Source organism: Harpia harpyja, chromosome 18 (genome assembly GCF_026419915.1).
Source record: "Harpia harpyja isolate bHarHar1 chromosome 18, bHarHar1 primary haplotype, whole genome shotgun sequence".
NCBI classification, from domain to species: Eukaryota; Metazoa; Chordata; class Aves; order Accipitriformes; family Accipitridae; genus Harpia; species Harpia harpyja.
In genome coordinates, this window is record NC_068957.1 from 19,970,231 (window position 1) to 19,990,709 (window position 20,479).

The 20,479-nt window shown below is 37.0% G+C and overlaps 1 protein-coding gene across 6 annotated transcripts in view; it reads right to left on the minus strand.

Annotated features, from left to right (window-relative positions):
• The window catches only part of DIAPH2 (diaphanous related formin 2), a 264,713-nt gene that overhangs the window by 170,346 nt on the left and 73,888 nt on the right, over nucleotides 1-20,479 (minus strand). For all 6 annotated transcript variants that reach the window (XM_052813767.1, XM_052813766.1, XM_052813763.1 and 3 more), the window contains 2 exons: nucleotides 2,825-2,926; nucleotides 1,241-1,335 (listed from right to left, as the gene is read on the minus strand). In XM_052813767.1, coding sequence (XP_052669727.1) covers nucleotides 1,241-1,335; nucleotides 2,825-2,926 — 197 coding nt within the window. The remainder of the gene's footprint in view (nucleotides 1-1,240; nucleotides 1,336-2,824; nucleotides 2,927-20,479) is intronic.

Genomic DNA, 20,479 nt, shown 5'->3' on the forward strand with positions numbered 1-20,479 from the left:
AACCCCCACAACCCAAAAATTTCCCAAATAAAATATGAATGACAATTTTGGATACCAAATATGTATTTCCAAACACAATAGGTAGTATAAGTCTCAGAATATGACACTATAAGAAAATTTAACAGTATGTTGAGTTCAAGAGTTTGAGGTCTATGAGAAAACAGCAGCCCTTTCTTTAGAGCCTCAAGAAGGCGAAACTCCAGAAATGTAGGAGGGCCTTGGTGATACAAGAAAAACTGCAGATGAAGGACAAGCAAATTTAGTTTGATAGATTTCATTTACACTGTATGTTTTGCAACATAGTAATTTTATTAAAAAACATTCATTTTAAAATTTTAAGAAGTTATGAATTGTACAACTAACTGTGAAAAGACCAGGCAACTCACTTCAGCCCAGTGTCCCTGGAATAACCATCTTCCAGGTCCAAGAAAGGAAGAAGAAATCAATTTAGAAAGCCTTAGGGGTAAATGGGACAAGGGTGCAAGCAGGAGACAGGGAAGGACGAAAAGACAAACTGAGGCCCTGCATGTCAGCTAGAATCTGAATCTGTGTATGATATTAAAATAAACCAATTCAACGCCAGTATCATTGGTGTGCTACATCTGTATACCATTCCAGGTTTACATGTTTCTCTGTTACACTGTCACTCCCCAGAGATCAGAAGGGGCAGTGTACACACTTGCTCTCCTCCTACTGTGAAGAAATCAGAGGGGGATGTAAAGAAGCTGTATTCCATACCTCCTTCTCTCCAGCTGAGAGGTTTGGGGCTCAAAATAAGACCAAAACAGCTTGAGAGCAGGTTTGATTTACAGATGGTTTGGGGGTTGTAGCAGTATCCTGAAACATTCAGGTAGTTTCATCTATCACTAGTGACAAGCTGAGGTGTTTCCACAAGAAGCCTGATGAAATTTCATTATTCACCAGCCTTAATCTAGTAAATGCTTGTCTTGGAAACTGAAAAATTAGAATTATCAGAGCTTTCCTTTTGAAAGGGAAACTTTATAAAGCGAGAGATTCAAAAGTACTTTTGTTAACAGTGTCTTTTAAAAACAGTTTTACTGCTACATGTGAGCATATTCAAAAGCAGAAGTGAAATAAACAAAACAGTAAACACAACTGATACACTTGTAGCTGACATCCAGGAAACTCTACACTGTTCTTACTCTTGAATTCTTACACCTTCACAGCATTTTTACATGGACAACAAGCTATCAACAAAACTAGAGATATTTTCACATACCTGAATCAAGGATTCACTCAGCTTCTCTTCATCAACCTCTAAAATTATATTTTTTATTTCTTCATAAGGCAAACGGAAAGAACCCAAAAATATTGCTGAAATTCAGTAATAAATAATTAGTATCAAAAAGGTCAACAAGATTGATATAAGAAGGCAAACTTAATTTCTAGAAACTGAAAAATCATATCTTGATCCAAAATAAGATAGTTCACAATTCAGAAGTTTTCTACATAAAACAAACACTAGATGAGCCACGCTATTGCAGTCTGACTTATAATGAATTTCATTTCTAAGAAATTAAACTACAACAACACTTTCAACTGTTTAATCAGCCTCAGTTGCTCCCTAGCAGCGTTACTTATCTCTAGCAAGAGTCCTACTTTTATGAATGGCAACATCTACATTACTACTTAAAGAGACTTATTCAGCCACTAGAAGACTTTGCCTATTATTTTTTTGCTTTCATAACCGTGTATGAATAGTTGTACTGCATTTACAATTGGGTGAATGATATTTACATGACATTCTAGAAAAAAATTCCATGTCAAAAGGATAATTAAGAGCTCAGCAAAGACAAAAAAACAAACAAAAAAACCCCCCGAACTCTACCACCTTTTAGGGTAACTAAACTTATACAAGAGAGAATGTATATTGTAAAACCTTCAAAGATGGAGTTCTCCAAGCAATTTGATCTCAGGATGTTATAACATCTCAACAGAGCCCCATGCAATAAACTACAAAGTATTCCTAACACAGATGGATTATTATACCATTTTAATAAAGTGCTGTATATTCAAACTAACTACTACGGCTGATTTTCCTGCATCCATATTTTCAAAACTTGAAGTTTTATATCACTTGTGTCATAGTTCATTTTCTGCTTAAGAAAAAGTGCTCATGGATGTGGTAATAAACAATGCACAGATTTGGTTTTACACACTTCATTTGCCACAGGCATAGTTGGACTAGTGACATTTTATAGTATATCTAATTCAAATAAAAGAATCTACTACTCTTAATGATTGATTTCCCCCCATAATTAAAAAGAGAAGCAGCAAGTTAAAAAAAAAAAAAAAGAGAGAGAGATAGGGCTGTTTTCCTTATAATTTATAGTAGTAGTATTTGCACCCAACTTACCCTATTTCATAATATTTTTCTCTTTAAAAGTCTAACCCCCATCAAGGTCTACTTCTCCATTGCTCTAACCAGGAAGAACCATTTGGAATGGCCTCTCAACCCCAACCCACAAAACTTACCAACACCATGCCTTCCCTGAACCAATGACTGTCACTTAATTATACTTCCAGTCTAAAGCAATTAATAAAAGAATCAATATTTTGTTACAAAAAAATACAGTTCATAAACATTGAAATCTACACCATTTTTCCATGTTACTTTAAGTTTTCCCAAGTTACATATGATTTGAATTCACTATACATGTAAAAAACTTCTGAATTTGACTCATGTTCACATTAGCCAGTTTTTAGATAAAGAATATCGCACATATAAACAAAAAACATTTAAGAACAGTCGTGTGTGTACATGCTAATTAAATATTCACCTAATGCATTTCACATCACTTACATAGATTTTGTGCAGTTTTTCCATCCAAAATTCTTAACTGTTTAACCCTTTTCTTTGACTGAACTACTTTCTTTTCTTCGGATTCTTCTACTGTCTTTTTAGCTGGAAAGAACATATGTATTAAATTCTTGATTAATTATTACAACTATTCAATCTTAACACACTAATAGCAACTCAGCTAGAAAGCCATAATAATGCATCCATTAGAATCAGTCCAAGCAAAATGAATGCACTGCCCCAACATACTGTAAAATATCCAAAGAAACAAAGCAAATTTACAAAATTAGGAGGAACACGAAATGAAAATGTTAATATGACAATGACCAATTTTCCAAAGCACTATCAAATTATATTTATACATTTTAACACAGGAAATTTGTTATCTTCAGCTCCAGTTTATTCCAAGCTCTTTTAAAAATACAGTGATTTGGTGTTACCTCAAAGCACGTGAGTGCCCCCTGTTGAAATACTAATAACTCAATACCATTTGAAGTTCTTCATCCAAAACCAGTAAGATAAATAATTTGAGGTTTATCACACTACACAAAGGTAGGTTTTTACTAATTATTTATGTTGTCACTGGTAAAGAGCAAAACCAAATAAGAAAATACCATATATTTTAAATTGATTTATTTTTAATTAGCAAGGATCACTAGCATTATATTCAGTACTTAAAATTATATAAAGTAACATGGTATTGAAATATTTAAAATATATGCTGGTTTTTTGCATAATTTAAGATACTTAATTGTCACAGAATTTTCTTAAGTATTAATTAAGTAAACCCATTAACAAGGATTAATTTCCTTTTAAATATCACATAACATACCTGGAACTGAAGGAATAGAAATTTAACGTGCTCAACATTAATTAAACTTAATGAACATTTTAAGTCATTCGAAAGTAACCGAAAAACTTTAAAGTCAAATTAAGAGGAAGTTTTAAGCAGACTAAATATGCCTTTCTTCTCTGAGTATTGTTTTTTGCTGTACTAATTTCATCAGCATGGGTTTCATTACAGGTATCTCCTAAGAAAAGATGTTAGTTTTTAGTGTGAAGAATAACACCAAAACCTCAGTTTCAACTACTTAAAAAAAAATAGAACAAAAGAAAACAATTCTTTTTCTCCTTATACATATTACCACTAGGAAAACATCTGGCACCAAATAAATCTACTGGGTTTATACCGCTTGAATAATTAGTTTACCTTGGGCATTTTCATACCAGCGTTAACTAAGCTAGTACAAGATAGTTCCCTCATGCCCTGCTACCTCTAAAAAGCCTAAAGCAGAAAAAGCTAAACGGAAAAGACAATTCAACAATGCAATACTTGCTCTCCCCTTGCCCTGCCATTATTCTGCAAGCCTAACTACATAATATATCTAGCTTGCTTTATATTTGTAAGAGGACAGAGCTACACATCAACTTGATAATACACAGATAATACTCAAAATTCCCACCAGCACTGACCCTTTAACCATAATGAAGTACCATTTAAAATCCTGAAGTGACACTCCATGAACTAATCACACCCTTATCACTAATTGTTCTCAATTAAACAAGGAAATAAAATCAGGTGCTCAACAAAACCAAACAAAAACCTCCCAAGAGTTAAAAATTAGTTGTCCCATGAGAAAGCAATAAAAATTAGAGGTCTGTTATATGAACAGAAGCTATTGAAAAGCCTAGATTTATGTCTGTTGAGAGAGGTGCGAGAAATTATTCAAGATGAGTGACCTATTCCGAACTTCATCTGTTTAAGAATGAAACCCTCCAGATTTCCATGTATGATTGAGTCTTTAAAATGTTGAACACCACACACCCTTACAATCCACTCAGAGTACTACACTTGTCACAGTAGTTGCAAACACTAAAGACAAACCTGTTCTGTAACCAGCTGAGATAATACACCCACATTTCAGTGTGTAATCATTTCAGTCCTGTGGCTTGCAAAACTGCAGAGGTAACAAAAATATTAAGTAGTAAAAGAAAACAAGAGAAACAAATGTTTTTGTTACCAAACCTCACCCCACACAAAGATAACTTTTTTCCTAGAGTGGCAATTCACATACACCTGATCAGACACAAGTGAGAGAAACACCTTTGTGAGCAAGAGTTCAAGGGCAAAGGTGTTATATGAGCCCAACTCAAAACACAGATTAAGTTACTCAGCTACTATAGTATCAAAAAAGGAAAAATAGTTTTGGGGGTTCAGCTTTTAAGCATACGATATTTTATAGAAAGAGACACACACAGGATGGGCCAAGTCAGAATTCACAATGGTAATTCTGCCCGTACAGGGCAAATAACCCATTTTCATTATTATCCCTCCTCACCTGTTTCCAGACTGCACTCCTCTAATGGCCGTGAAACTAGTAACCGCATTTAGAACACAAAAGACCAAACGTTCAGAAGTTTTATAACAAATCCTGGCTACTCTTACCTGCTTAAGCCTGAAGGGCTGTAACGCCACCACTTATAAATCATCTATTTTATATAATGTCTGGGTTAGCTTAAAACTTTTCCACTTGGAAAAGACCAGAGAAGATGTTCTTTCCAAAGGTTCTTATCTTTTTAAGTGTGAGACTCTAAAGACTTTAAGTTAGTTTTAAGCCAATTCACAAAAAACATGTGAGAAATACTTAACCAGATGCTTATGTGACTGCACCAAAGTCACAATATAGGCTAGCATCAACACCAATCTTACCAACCTAAGACTAATAGGCAGAAAGAGACATTAAATTACTAAAATTTCTCCAACAGAGTTTGACCCATGCTTGTGATTACATTAAGCATCAGAGAGCTATCAAAAGCCATGCTCTTCCCTCTTCTGTTAGCGGCTCTCTCCCTCTGATCACGTAGTCCATTGTAGCAGTGACTCAACTGTAACAGGACTACGGATTACAGAATTTTAAAAAATAATTAAATAAATAAAAAGCTACTCGAGACATTTCAGAATGCAGAATATACTATTGCTGACCAACCTCCCAACCCTTTTCAGGTACTCCTTTCACAAGCGTCTGTTTAAAGATGAGACGTGCTTTTTGGTTTGATGCCGCAGAAACAGAGGGAGAGACAAAAAAAGGATTTTATAGCAGTCAACATAGGGTAGCTCAAAAAAGCAAGATGAAAAATCAATCTGGAAGCTAAAGCACCTGTATTACTTCATACAGACCTTGGAGTTTAGTGCTATGATTATTCATTACAGCACTTTGGTAACCGCACTGGCTTATATCTTCATTCAAAATCAGCTTTTTTTCAAACTGACAAGTCTCACAGTCAGTACCCAGAGCTACTGACTGTCACAGCCAGGTTTCCATAACAGAGATGGTCATATTTTAGGAAGAAAGGTATAGCAGAGAGAAAATCTACTTACATTCTGACCACAATAACTGGTTAAGCAATAAGACACTAGAAGAAACAGGTCAGCTCTCCAAGTCTGAAGCTTTATTCCACAGGGTCCATCTCCCACCCAACTCCCTGCTGAGCTAGCCATCCACCTCTGTGTACCCTGCCCAAGTTTGCCTCTGGTTTCAGAACACATAATAAGCTTTTTCCTACCTTAAATAAGGCTTGATCCAAATTCAGCCTTCCAAATTCATGGCTCACCTACCTCACTTCCCAGAACTCACTCACTAATCGAGTTTATGTCAGTCCTCCACTGCATTAACAGCCCCAGAATGATGGCAGAATCCTTCAATAAGTGGTTAAGCCTGTCGAGGTACTCTAGCAAGTCACTCTTTGCAAAAGTGACAAATATCTCCTTCACAAGTTGTCAGTAAGAGTCCAGAAGCCCAAGTGTTTTGTCACCACATGAAAGAACCATGCATACCAGCACAGTAGAGTTCAGACTCAAAAGGGCCTTTGAGGTTGTCCTCTTGTATTTCAGATCACCAGGTCTGTGGTAACACCTCTGTTGTGTTGATGCAAAGCATTTTTAAATTCCCCACCCTACATCTCGTTTTTCTTCTTGAAAGTTAATCCCTTTTCACACAAATTTATGTAGATTAATATTTGGATTTATCTGGAATACATATATACACACACACACACATATATACACACACACAAACAGGCACACATACATGTGTGGATTTTTTGTTTTGAAGAAATGGAGAAAATGATACTCTTGGTTATTTAAAACTATTTCCCCATTCCCTTAGGAAGAAGTAAGAAAGAAGCAAGCATTTAAAACAAACAAACAATTAACAGTCATTGAAATGACAAAATACTTCCCAAATGCGTAATTCTCACACCGGTTACACCTATAGAATGTTTCAGCTCGGTTTACTTTTCTTTACCATTTACCTCAAGCAGACAGGAGAGGGAAAGACAAAGAGAGCCAATATGATAAAGCAAAAGGGGAAGAGGTAGTTCTAGCACACACAGATATCTTTTCAAAGACCAGAAAATATAGATCTAAACACCAACATTATGTAACCTACTTTTTTGTTGGTTTTTTTTTTTTTTATTTAGAGTTCTACTTCGTTAATAACAACATATTTGTTTATCAGTGTTGGAGGAAAAAAGCTGATGCAACACACTGCAAGGGATTGTTTTCTCTTCATCTTACATTATGCAACGCATGTGCAGCTCAAGTGTGTACCTTTAGTAATACCTTCAGCTGGGAACTAATTTAATCCAACAGAAAGTGCACTGCTTGAAACCCAGCTAGGGTCTAAAGAAAAAATGACAACGGTAAACAAAATGTTATATAAGTTTAAAATACATTAAACAAGACTAATGATAATCATGGCAAAGAACATACACAAACATGTTGAAATACATCAGAGACGTAATTAAGAAAAAAATTCTACCATCAGTACTTTTGCACTTCTGTAGCAAAAAAAAGTAAGCACACACAGCCCTTGAAAATTACCATTCTACACCTGTTCATTAATTTAGCTACTGAATGGCATTAAAAGTCATCATTACAAATTTTTAGAAATACATACAATTTTATTTAATGTTCTTGGAGCTGTTAAAGCATTTTACTCTGAGTTGAAATGTCCAGTTCATATTGAACTCGTCCTTTCTTTTTTTTAAATAAGCAGTGAGTAATTTTAATAAAGAATTAACACTAAAAACTGTCAGTCATGAATATGATGAGGATGAAAATTAAAGTGAGATAAAAATGAGTACATTGAATCACAGTGTGGAGAAAGCAGAGATTTAGGTGAACTTTAGCCTACCTGACCCTGAGCCTTAATCTCCAATTTCTCCTGAGTCTGTACCCACACCTTATATTGTCATAGGAAATGAATGAGCAATTTCATCTTATCTGGCAAGTGGCTTACTATTTGCATTTACTAGTATTTGGCAGCAAAAGTAAATATACAAAAGAAATTGCTTTATTATTCCCTTTACCTGAAAAAAGATCTATGGCTAGTATAGGAGAATAAAAGGAAAAAAAATTAAGTGTACGTACAGTTGCAAGGGATGTAAACTATACATACAAGAGTATGCTTGAATAGCTGAAACTATTAATTACACTGAGAATTTCACCCCAAAAATCCCCCTATGTGATACAACTTCGTAGAAAAATGAAATAAGGAGGTAGAAATGCCGTTGAAAGATTAGAAGATATTTTGTAGCACAAAAATTCAGTAAATTCTATTGCAACATAATAAAACTTCTTGAAGCCTGGCTAAATTGATGATATCAGGGAAGGTACTGATAGTTTTCTATTTCTGTATTACTTCTAGAGTTACCCAAGAATGGAAATAAAAGTCAAAGAAAGGGGGAGAGGGGAAAAAAGTCAAACATAACGTACTCTCAAATTTGCACTTGTTCTCTTCCCTCACCAATACACTGAGTCTTTCCATTTGTCTAAGCACATAATTTCCACACTCAAATGAAACGGTGCAGCAGTTCACACAAGTTAGGCCTAGTTAGCATAAGTCTATGAACTTCCACCAACCACTTGTTTCAGTAAAGTAGGTGAAACATGACCAACCTCTTGTTCCAGACAGCCGAATGAATTCTGGCAAGTTTTGCGTGCTCAAGGAAATAGCAAAACTATGCAAATAACCTATTGATCACCTAGAAGTGCAAACGTGTCCAGAAGCAGAGCCCTGACAATGGCACCAAGTCAGAAAACAAGACTGCAAGCTAAATGGACCAGTGACCAAGGAGGTATTCTCTATGCAATCATATAACCAGTGAAACTAGAGAATATTCAATGGATCCCAGAGGAGAGACTCTGGGAGATGCCACAGTTTGTACAGCTGAAGCCACAACTTCTCTCCTAGACCACATCCCCTCTCCTGCAGAACAAGCATGTCATGCAATACGTGAACTGCATAAACTGAGATTCAAGTCGTTTGGTACCCAAATACATTGATAGTCTCCACGCTGTCATTTGGTCTTCGACTTTGACAAACAGCAAACCATGTCCCCAAATATCTAGAGATAAATGCAAGAGCATTAACGGATGCTAGCCACGCCCTCTTGTCAATTAAGTCAGCAGCTGTGTGATCTCATGTTTATTCCCAATGCCACCTGGCATTTTTCAGTTCACCTAAAATCACTCAGTTATCAACTCCTGAAGTAACATTAATTAAGCACTCCTGCTGTCACTCTGTCCTTCCTGCAATCAGAAGAGCTAAATACCTGGTACAGCATTAAAAAAAATTACAAAGAAAGCAAGCAACTGATCTGAAAGTCGATCATAGTTTAAGCTCTCAAGATAAAAAAAAAAAAAAAAAACAACCTGACAAGGGGAAAAAAACATGGAACCTCTTGCAATCTCATATGGTTTTTGCCTAATTAATGTAATCAAGCTGAAGGAAGTGACATCAACCCAATAGATTATGCTCTGTGGAAGAAAAAAAATAATCATAACTTAGTTTTACAAATGAGTTTTAACAAAAAAATATCAGGGGATCTATGTTCCTATTATTTGTTCTTATAATACAATTTATTATTATTATATTTGACCACCACCACATTTAATGACTATAGAAAATATTTATTATTCTATTAAAATTGCCCTAAACCAGCTGTAACTAGTCTAATTTTCAAGAGCAATTTGAAAATCTGCATCATTTGAAAATCTGCTTCACCATTTCTAATTTAGACAGTTGCATGTCCCACTAATATTTTTTCCTCTCATATCAGGCCATCATCACCACAGAACTGCAAGATAGGACAGCTATAATTACTTTCCAGATTCTAACTGATATGCTTGTTATCCATACAACTGTCAAAAGTAAAAGTACCAAGACTCAGACAAAAAAAAAAAAAGTAAAACAAAAGATCAAAAACCTGCTCTCATATTTTATCAAGATTTTAATAAACTTATTTTCTGTTATTACTGTAACAAGTCTAGTAAACAAAAATTTTTTAAATGAATGGTTCCGCTATTGTTCCTCTTGATTAGGCTTGTAAAAGTCACATCTTTCCCAATGAAGACACTTATGGGAATCACATTTTCCAAAGGAGTTTTAGAAATTATGAAGCAAAAAAAAAGATCACAAGATCCAAAAAAATCCCTTTATATAGTCAAGGTAAATAAATATCAGTGTTTAATGAAAAAGACTAAAATTTTAGTCAAAATTAAGTGCTAAATTGATTTCTTTTCCTCATTCACTATGATATTTGACATATAAAGCTCCTGACTAAGTATTTAAACACTAAGTATAATACACATTTCCAAACGCACATTCCAGTATCCTCTCCCTTTTTGAAGCATTGCTCTACCATCAAGGTTTTAAACAAACATGCATGAAAAATTGTTTCACTTGTACATATCTAAATCCCCAAACCCTCAATTTGTTTACCATCTTCAAGTTCTACTGTAGTTTTTCATCACTGAGTCATTCAGATGGGAAAAGACCTTTAAGATCATCAAGTTCAACCATTAACCTAGGACTGCCAAGTCCACCACTAAACTATGTCCCTAAGCACCACACACATCTTTTAAATACCTCCAGGGATGGTGACTCCACCACTTCCCTGGCAGCCTGTTCCAGTGTTTGACAACCCTTTCAGTGAAGAAAAATGAAGAATCTAAACCTCCCCTGGCACAACATGAGGCCATTTCCTCTTGTCCCATCACTTGTTAGCTGGTAGAAGAGACCGACACCCACCTCGCTACAACCCCCTTTCAGGTAGTTGTAGAGAGCAATAAGGTCTCCCCTCAGCCTCTTCTTCTCCAGCCTAAACAACCCCAGTTCCCTCAGCTGCTCCTCATAAGACACACTCTCTAGACCCTTCACCAGCTTCATTGCCCTTCTTTGGACACGCTCCAGCACCTCAGTGTCTGTCTTGTAGTGAGGGGCCCAAAACTGAACACAGCATACGAGGTGTGGCCTCACCAGTGCCGAGTACAGGGAGACAATCACTTCCTTAGTCCTGCTGGCCACACTATTTCTGATACAAGCCAGGATGCCGTTGGCCTTCTTGGCTAGCTGGGCACACTGCTGGCTCATGTTCAGCTGGCTGTTGACCAGCACCCCCAGGTCCTTTTCCGCCAGCCAGCTTTCCAGCCATTCTTCCCCAAGCCTGTAGCGCCGCATGGGGTTGTTGTGACCAAAGTGCAGGACCCGGCTCTTGGCCTTGTTGAACCTCATACAGGTGGCCTCGGCCCATGGATCCAGCCTGTCCAGAACCCTCTGTAGAACCTTCCTACCCTCAAGCAGATCAACCCTCCCACCCAACTTGGGTGTCATCTGCAAACTTACTGAGGGTGACCTTGGTCCCCCCGTCCACACCATTGATAAAGATATTAAACAGAACTGGCCCCAATACCGAGCCCTGGGGAACACCACTTGTGACCTGCCGCCAACTGGATTTAACACCATTGACCACCACTCTTTGGGCCCGACCATCCAGCCAGTTTTTTCATCCAGTGAAGAGTATGCCCGTCCAAGCCATGAGCAGCCAGTTTGATACTGTGGGAAACAGTATCAAAGGCTTTACTAAAGTCTAGGTAGACAACATCCACAGCCTCTCCCCCATCCACTAAGTGGGTCACCTTGTCATAGAATGAGATCAGGTTAGTAAAGCAGGACCTGCCTTTAATAAAGCCATGCTGACTGGGCCTGATCACCTGGTTGTCCTGTACGTGCAACATGATGGCACTCAAGATGAAGGCTCAAGGCTCCATAGCCTTCCCTGGCACAGAGGTCAGGCTGACAGACTTGTAGGTTCCCAGATTCTCCTTCTGGCCCTTCTTGTAGATGGGCGTCACATTTGCCGACTTCCAGTCAACTGGGACCTCCCTGGTTAGCCAGGACTGCTCATAAATGACTGAATGTGGCTTAAGTGTAATCTGGTACATCTTGGTTATACACTCTGACCTACACAGTGAAATACACGTTACATTTCCATTGACTAAGTACTTAAGAAATTTTATTTAATGTTTAGTAAAAAGAACACTATTCTCCTACTAATTTTAAGTTAAAAAAATTTATTTATAATTATCTGGTATTTATTGTTTTATTAAGCCAGCAGAACTCAAAGGGAAGTCTTCATAGGCATCAGATCCAAAGCATAACTTCACAGGGGAAAAGGATCATATTAAAAGTAATTGGGAAATTATCTGCCTTAATAGATCCCATTAATTTCTTCAGTGAGTAAGCAGCACCCTGTGAAGTTGACTGGCAATCACAGCTTTGATAGTTGATAAATACAAATAGGAACTTTTATTTATAAAATGTTAAGAAATTAGTATTCCATAAACAAATGTTTGAAATTGTGGCCTTGTGGTGGATGGTATCAAATAAGTCTAATTAGTTGCATGTAATCTATAACAAGCATACCTTTCAACCTAATGATATGTGGGCACAAATATTTTTTGCTATGTCAGCGACAAGGACACAGGCCATTGCAACCTTTACGTTAGAATTACTCCCAGTTTTAACCAGACACATTAAAGGGCAGTGACCTGTTTGGAACAGGAACTGCCACACCACACATCACCACAGGAAGGACATACTGCATCTTTCCACATTACAATCATTCTGACTAATGATCATTCTACCTAAGGTCATCCCAATAGAGTTTCAATACACTGTGGCAGTGAAACGTTTCTGGCATACTAATGTAACTCTCTCAAGAACAAACAGTAATTGAGACATTTGATGATTCCATACTAAGAAAAGCAAAACCGTGAGGTCGGTCCCCCCCCAATAACTGGGGTAGATCAACTGATACTTATTAGATAACAGCCATCATTCAATGATGTATTACTGTTTGGTTTTTGTATATCATGTACAATTTTGGTCTTCCCCTCTGTGGTCTTTGAAAACACAAAGTAAATATAAATTAGTTATTAATGAGACTTGTAATGACAGAAAAAGTAGGCAACAAACCTAGCAAGCAGCGTGATTGCTAGAATACTAGCAAGCAGCAGAACTGAAACACTGGAAAACTACACACTTGTTTGAATTACAGAGAAGATCAATACCACAGGTTAGGAATGCTGAAAGATCATGAGTTCACTGAAGACAATGCACAATGAAGACTTTACTATGTATAAAGATGTGACCTCTGGCTTAAAAAAAAGTCAACTGTTGGAAGCTGGGAAGCATAACTATTTAGTTTATGCTGTCTATGTACATAAAGAGACAGACATCTAATAAATATTAATTAACATATATATACTCTTCCTAAGCATCAGCTCTCGGTCACCTGCTGAAGACAGAATACCGGGCTAAACCGGCCTGAAGACAGCCCTATATGGCTGTATACATTACTACTACCTTCTAACAGATTTACCTTGAAAAAAAGCTTTCTTGGGGTCCAAGTGTCTCAAAGTGTGTTGAAACCACCCAGGTGCTCACTGAATACATGCGCAATGATTATCTGCCTTCAAGAGGCAAAAGATAAATTACTTGTACATTACAGGATTAGTCTCAGGGGACCTACCACAGTACTAAATTAAGCCACTCGCATTGTGGCAGACTAAAAATAGTCTGGAAACACACAGCTACCAGTCTCACCTTTACCAACATAGTCAGATTTCACTATTCACCTCAGCACATTTTAAGCATATACGCATGCAAAATCCACAGTATATTCTAAATTTAGCAAATTTAACCTATGCTCTGCTTACCTTTATATTACCAACAGAAGCAAAATTTGGATAAAATCATTCATTAAGGCAGCAGTGTTCTCAGTGCTAATGAACCAAATGTCTTAAATGCAAGAACAAAAAAATGTCAAAAGTAAAACCTCGAAACTTATTCCACGTGTACTACCGTTAAGAATACACAACTCACAGATAATGCCATATTGACTTATAAAAATCAGCCAGTTTAACAGACTTTTTGCTTTTAGAAAGCCTTTAAGCCATAAATTTCTTATTTGCCTGTCTCCTCACATCGGGAGATTATTCTGTAATAGAATTCTAAAATAATTACAGAACAGAAAAAGTATCCGAAAGAATGAAGTTTCAGAGAAGTTTCAGTTTCTAACAACTGCACAAGACACACACTTACAGAATATACAAAATTGTAATTTCAACTTCACATTCTTTAGAGATCACTAGCAAGTAATTCAATAACTCAACAAAATTATCAGCTTTTTAGCTGTGTTAATGCCTACGTACCTAGTATTTTCAATTTCTCAATGAATTCAGAAACTTAATAGCATGATTGTTAACTTTTAATCCTTTAGATAGCTTTTTAATATATCTTTCTCCAAAGAACCTTTATTCATTTAGATAACAGATCTATCCTTACTCTACATATATATGGCAGAAATTCTTGCAATGGCAGATCTTCTGTTCAAAGCATCTCCTAATAGCATTACAGTTGAAACAACTATCCATCAGATAAAAGCTGCAATCTCAAAAGCAGATGAGGAATTTTTTTTTTTTTTTTGGACAGCAACAAAGGAAGAACAATCAGTTTTGCACATTAAACCAACAGGCTTGGAGAAGGAAGCATTTTTTGTAAATACAACATCATTGCAGGTCAGCACAACATGTAACTGGAACTAGTCCATGAATCAGAACACATTTTGTCAATTTACACTTTTACACAAAAAACCCCACATTGTATTTCATATAAGAGAAATTTGAGAGAAAGTACATTTAAGAAGTAATGTAGTATGTACTATGGTTCTGCTGAAAGATGGAGGGAACACCTCTTTAATACAGACTTAATTATTTTAAAAGTAAGGCCATAAATTTTGCTTATAACTACATCTTTGTTTACGGTGGGGTTTTATTTATTTAAACAAATACACTGTTATTCCTGGAACTCTGCTGGAAGCTTTCAGGATATTAAAATACACTTGCATAGCCTATTTAACAGTCAGCACAAACTTCCCTGTTGAATACCTGAACTGTTTTCCATCCTTTCCTCCAGCCTTTTTTTTCCCCTCCCACCTTCACTTGGGTCACAAATTCACAGCCAACTGTGTGACTTTACTGCAGCTGAAGAACCTGCATTACAACACTTAGCTTTCTAGTAGTAACTAGATATGGAGCTTCCTTTACTAATATTGAGAAAGTTTCCAGAAAACATACCTACAGCTACAAATAACACATCAGAAGGCAAAATACATCGTTTTAAAACCGTCCTGGATAGAATTATAGAACACAGACCTAGAAGTGACAAGTGATTGACCTCCAACTCATTATCAGTGTATTTTATGTACATACATAAATTCTTACGCATGAAAGATAAGCCACACTTTAGGAAAATTCCCATGACAGATAATCTTAACAGTTCATTTACAAAAAAATTACTGTAAAATCCATGGAACAGGCTATTTAATCATGTTCTGAGTAACTAGCTTCAAATTAAATAGATTTTTCTAGTATCAAATTCAACTCCCTTGCAAAAAATGAAGTTGTAAAAAAAAAAAAATGCTTGGAATATCTTTTGAGAGTTATTTTTTCTGTTTTGACATTAAAGAAAGCATTCTTTTCAGTCTAATCTTTTTACCTATTCATACAGAACGTGTTTTATTCTAGGAATACAGATTTTTATTTGTTTAAAAACAAACAAAACCCACTTCTATCAGTTCAACTTTGAATTTCTTTTTTGTCAAATTCACAGAAAAAATACTCTCTGCAAGAGCATTATAGATCAAGACTACTTCCTGAATGTATTCATATTTCATGCTAATTAGTCTTTGTACACAATCCCTGGTGTGCCTAGTACACGTGTCTGTCCTCAACTGCTCATTAAATGTGCTATAGCTTCTACGAGTACTGCATCACTGAGACTGAAATAGACATTTCAGAATATAAAACTGCCTTACTTCCTCTGCTATATTTTATAAAGCTGCTACAAACAAAAGCTCTATTTCCCTTAGAAAAACAAGGCATATAGTAGGTACAGAATGTACTAACTATTAAGAGAGTTATCATGCAGTAGGCTGCAATCCCAAACTTGTTGAATATAGGTACATGTGTGTCCTGGTTTTGGCTGGGATAGAGTTAATTTTCTTCTTAGTAGCTGCTACAGTGCATTTTGGATTTAGTGTGACAATAATGTTAATAACACACTGATGTTTTAGTTGTTGCTAAGTAGTGCTTATCCTAAGTCAAGGATTTTTTACTTTCCCATGGTCTGCCAGCAAGGAGGTGTACAAGAAGCCAGGAGGGAGCATGGCCAGGACAGCTGACCCGAACCAGCCAAAGGGATATTCCATACCATAGGACATCATGCTCAGTACATCAACTGGGGGGAGTTGGCAAGGAGGTGCTGATCGCTGCTTGGGCACTGGTCAGCAGGTGGTGAGCAGCTGCATTGTGCATCACTTGTCTTTTCTCAGTTTTTATTTAATTATTACATTCCTTTTCATTACTATTATTATTGTTATATTTTATTATTTTTATTATTGTTAGTATTATATTTTATTTTACTTTAATTACTAAATTATTCTTATCTCAACCCACAAGTTTTACTTTTTTTCCGATTCTCCTCCCCATCCCACTGCGGGGGGGCGAGGGGGGGAAGTGAGCAAGCTGCTGAGTGGCGCCTACTTGCTGGCTGGGCTTAAACCACGACAGTGGGTAACATAACATCTGTCTGCGTATGACAAGAGTGATCCTTACTCTTTTCTAATGGGGACCTCTGAGACAGTAAATGTAGGAAAAAAACAATTCATGCCTTTGAGAATTTGCCTCCCCTTGACTTTTCTTTATAGTCAGAACTGACTCTTCCACCTTTCCTCAAGACTTTCATTTTTAAATTCTGAACAACTCAGGTTTAACAAATTAATACATTAGTTCTGTAAGTTACCACCTAAAATTTAAGACATTAAGACAGCTCAGTCACAACATTGTTAAAAACACACACGAGAGACCTTTTAAGACAACATATGGCTGTTCTCACTCCAGTATTTTTCCTTCTAAGCCTTAAACACAAAATGCTGCTCTACAAGTTCACCACAACCCCAACACCAACAATACTTTCTGAAAATCAGTTCTTAGCATTTCCAATGTCAGTTTTTTATGAATGAAATAATACAAAAGAGGTTCATTAATTCATTACATTTTCAGAATTACCAAGCAGTTCCCAAATTTACTGAAGGAATACCAACAAATACCTACAATTACTCAAGCAGCAAAACTATCATGCTTAACTTAAAGCAGAAAAACTATGATAGTAAAACTGTCATACTTCAGAAAAAAGAAAATAGGCTTCCTTAAATTTTACTGCTGAAGCTTTTTGATAAAATTACTAATTTAAACTTGCAGTAAAGCTGAGCAGCAGGGGTTTCTTTATTAATACTCTTTAGAAACACTTTCAGTTCTACAGATTTCTTAACCAAATGATGGTCTTACAGCAAGTAGATACACAGGTGACATCCCCTACAATATCAGTTTCATGCGTAGCACTAAAAAAGGCAGATAATCAGCATGTGTCTGTAAAAGTAATACAGTCAGGAAGTAACTAGCAGGGTTTCTTACTCTGCCACTTCATCCTCTTCAGGGGCAGGACTCATCACACTCTTCCTCTGCTCCAGCGTGGGGTCCCTCCCACAGGAGACAGTCCTCCACAAAGTTCTCCAACATGGGTCCCTTCCACGGGCTGCAGTCCTTCAGGCACGGACTGCTGCAGCGTGGGTCCCCCGCGGGGTCACAAGTCCTATGAGCAAACCTGCTCCAGCGTGGGCTCCACTCCCCACAGGGCCACAGGTCCTGCCAGGAGCCTGCTCCGGCATGGGCTTCCCATGGGGTCACAGCCTCCTTCGGGCATCCCCCTGCTCCGGCGTGGGGTCCTCCCCAGCCTGCAGGTGGAGATCTGCTCCCCCGTGGACCTCCCTGGGCTGCAGGGGGACAGCCTGCCTCACCGTGGTCTTCCCCATGGGCTGCAGGGGAATCTCTGCTCCAGCGCCTGGAGCATCTCCTCCTCCTCCACTGACCTGAGGGTCTGCAGGGTTGTTGCTCTCACACATTCTCCCTGCTCTCTTTGGCTGCAGGTTTTTTTTCCCTTCTTAAATCTGTTCTCCCAGAGGCACTACCACCATCGCTGACGGGCTCGGCCTTGGCCAGCAGCGGGTCCGTCTCGGAGCCGGCTGGCATTGGCTCTGTCGGACGTGAGGGAAGCCTCTAGCAGCTTCTCACAGAAGCCACCCTGTAACCCCCCCACTACCAAAACCTTGCCACACAAACCCAATACAGTATCCTTGCTCCTCGAGTCTCCAGTCGGGTGGAATAACTTGTCCTAGTGACATTTCAAAAGGGTTAAGCAGTGCTAATTAAACTATAACTGAAGGAATCACCTCCACATTAGAGATTTGACCTGGATTCAGAATAGATATAATGCTGATTTTGAAAATGAACTTGATTTCTATAGAAGTTGTGTGGAATACATTATGATATAACTCAAAGCAATTAATGAATAAAGCTAGCAACTTTCAAATATCCCAGACCTCAAACTTTTTCCCATCTGCCTCTTAATCTGAATATAATTTAATTCACATACAGACTACTTGTATTTGCTTTTCTGAAGCTGAAATTATTAGAGCTCTTTATGTAATGCTAACCAAGATAATATCCAAACTACTCAATCCGAAGCCTTCTGATAAAACAACAATGCTTTGAAAAAATACTAACTTTAACTATTGCACATGTAAACAAAGGAAGCCCCAGGAATAACAAATAAGAGATCTAGGAAAACTGCCTCTATCTGACCTGTCCCTCATCAATTTTTCCCTTCTAAATATACCACAAAGCTTTTAAAAGCAGAGTCATAAAAAAGACATAATTATAAGTGTACTACAGCCTGAGACCCAGTAAAACTCCTGCATCTGTTCAACCCTATGACATGATAATTCTGAAAGCATTATTTATAAAAGATTTTACAGGAAAACAAGACAATACACAAAACAAAAATAACACAACTGAGACTGATCCTAACTTCTGAGAAAGTCTAAATAGATTTTTTTTATTTTATCTATTATGGTCTTCATTCACTGTCACATGATGAAGAGAACTCTACAGTCCCAAACTGAAATAAAATTTCAAACTTCCTGTATGTTTCCAAAGAAAGCCTTGACAAAATATCAGTGATCCCTCACATTAGTCCACCACAGTCAAAACTTGTGGTCAAAATATTAGCAAAGTGATTTATGAAAAGAAAGCCTTCATTTGTTCTCAGTAATATTTACAACAATGCCTATCTGTGCATTTCATCATACAACACTGTGTTTTATCATATAGAATTCCTGCTAAATATAATCAACACAGAACTGTCAGGCACTCCAAGTAAAGCAAGTAAGAGACTTAAATTACAGTGGTTTTTAAATACAAATTTGAGGGTGACTATTCAGCTTCTGAGCTACTTCTAGCAAATTAGTATAAGTGCTAGTAGGTCATACTAACAGTACATGTATTTTACATAGTAAGGTTTTTCAAAATAAAATATATACTTTGTGACTCAATGTTACAAGTTACCTTCCACATAGATAATGAATCATTTAACTTATTGAAAGGTAAGTGTGCTAAAATGCTATTTGAAATAAAACATGAACAACTAAAATTTACAAACATTGCCTCCTAATTGGAAGTTTTTGTTTGTTTTGGCCCCTTCAGAATGCTATTCTCATTTTAGTCCTTTCTTACTATGATGAATGAAATGGGTACCGATGCTCTTGAAATAAAAGACACACACACCCTTCAACAGGAGCAGGTGCTATCAAACAGCTACCATTTGCACAGTGGCTTCCTCATATGAAAAAAAATGTACACAGGAACATACATACAAGTAATTCTTAGGAGGCCTCATTTGTGATTCTCCTGAACAATAGCCCAGCTGCAGGGAAGCTACATGCATCATTCTAAGGTCAGTTTGGAAACCGTGCTTCTCTGCGTAACTACTCAAAGTTTGTTTATAAAGTATAACTATTAAGGAGTCAACTTCTGCAGTTAAGCCTCAGTACCTGATGCAAAACTGAATACAAAGAACACATGTGCCTTTTTTCTCCCCGCCTTTTTTCTCTTGGTACTTTGAACACAGCAGGACTGGGTATTCTTATCTGGCACAAATTGCCCCGACACTTCTGGGCAGAAAAGGTTTTATTTCATTGGTAATTATATACAAATATTTTTTTCCTTAATCAAGAAATATATTCTTATGCATTTACTGTGATCGTCGTTTAAATAATTCTAAGATCATTTAAGAATAAAAAAATGTACGTAAAAATACAATATAGAGACACGCACATATATAAATCTATGCTAAGTGG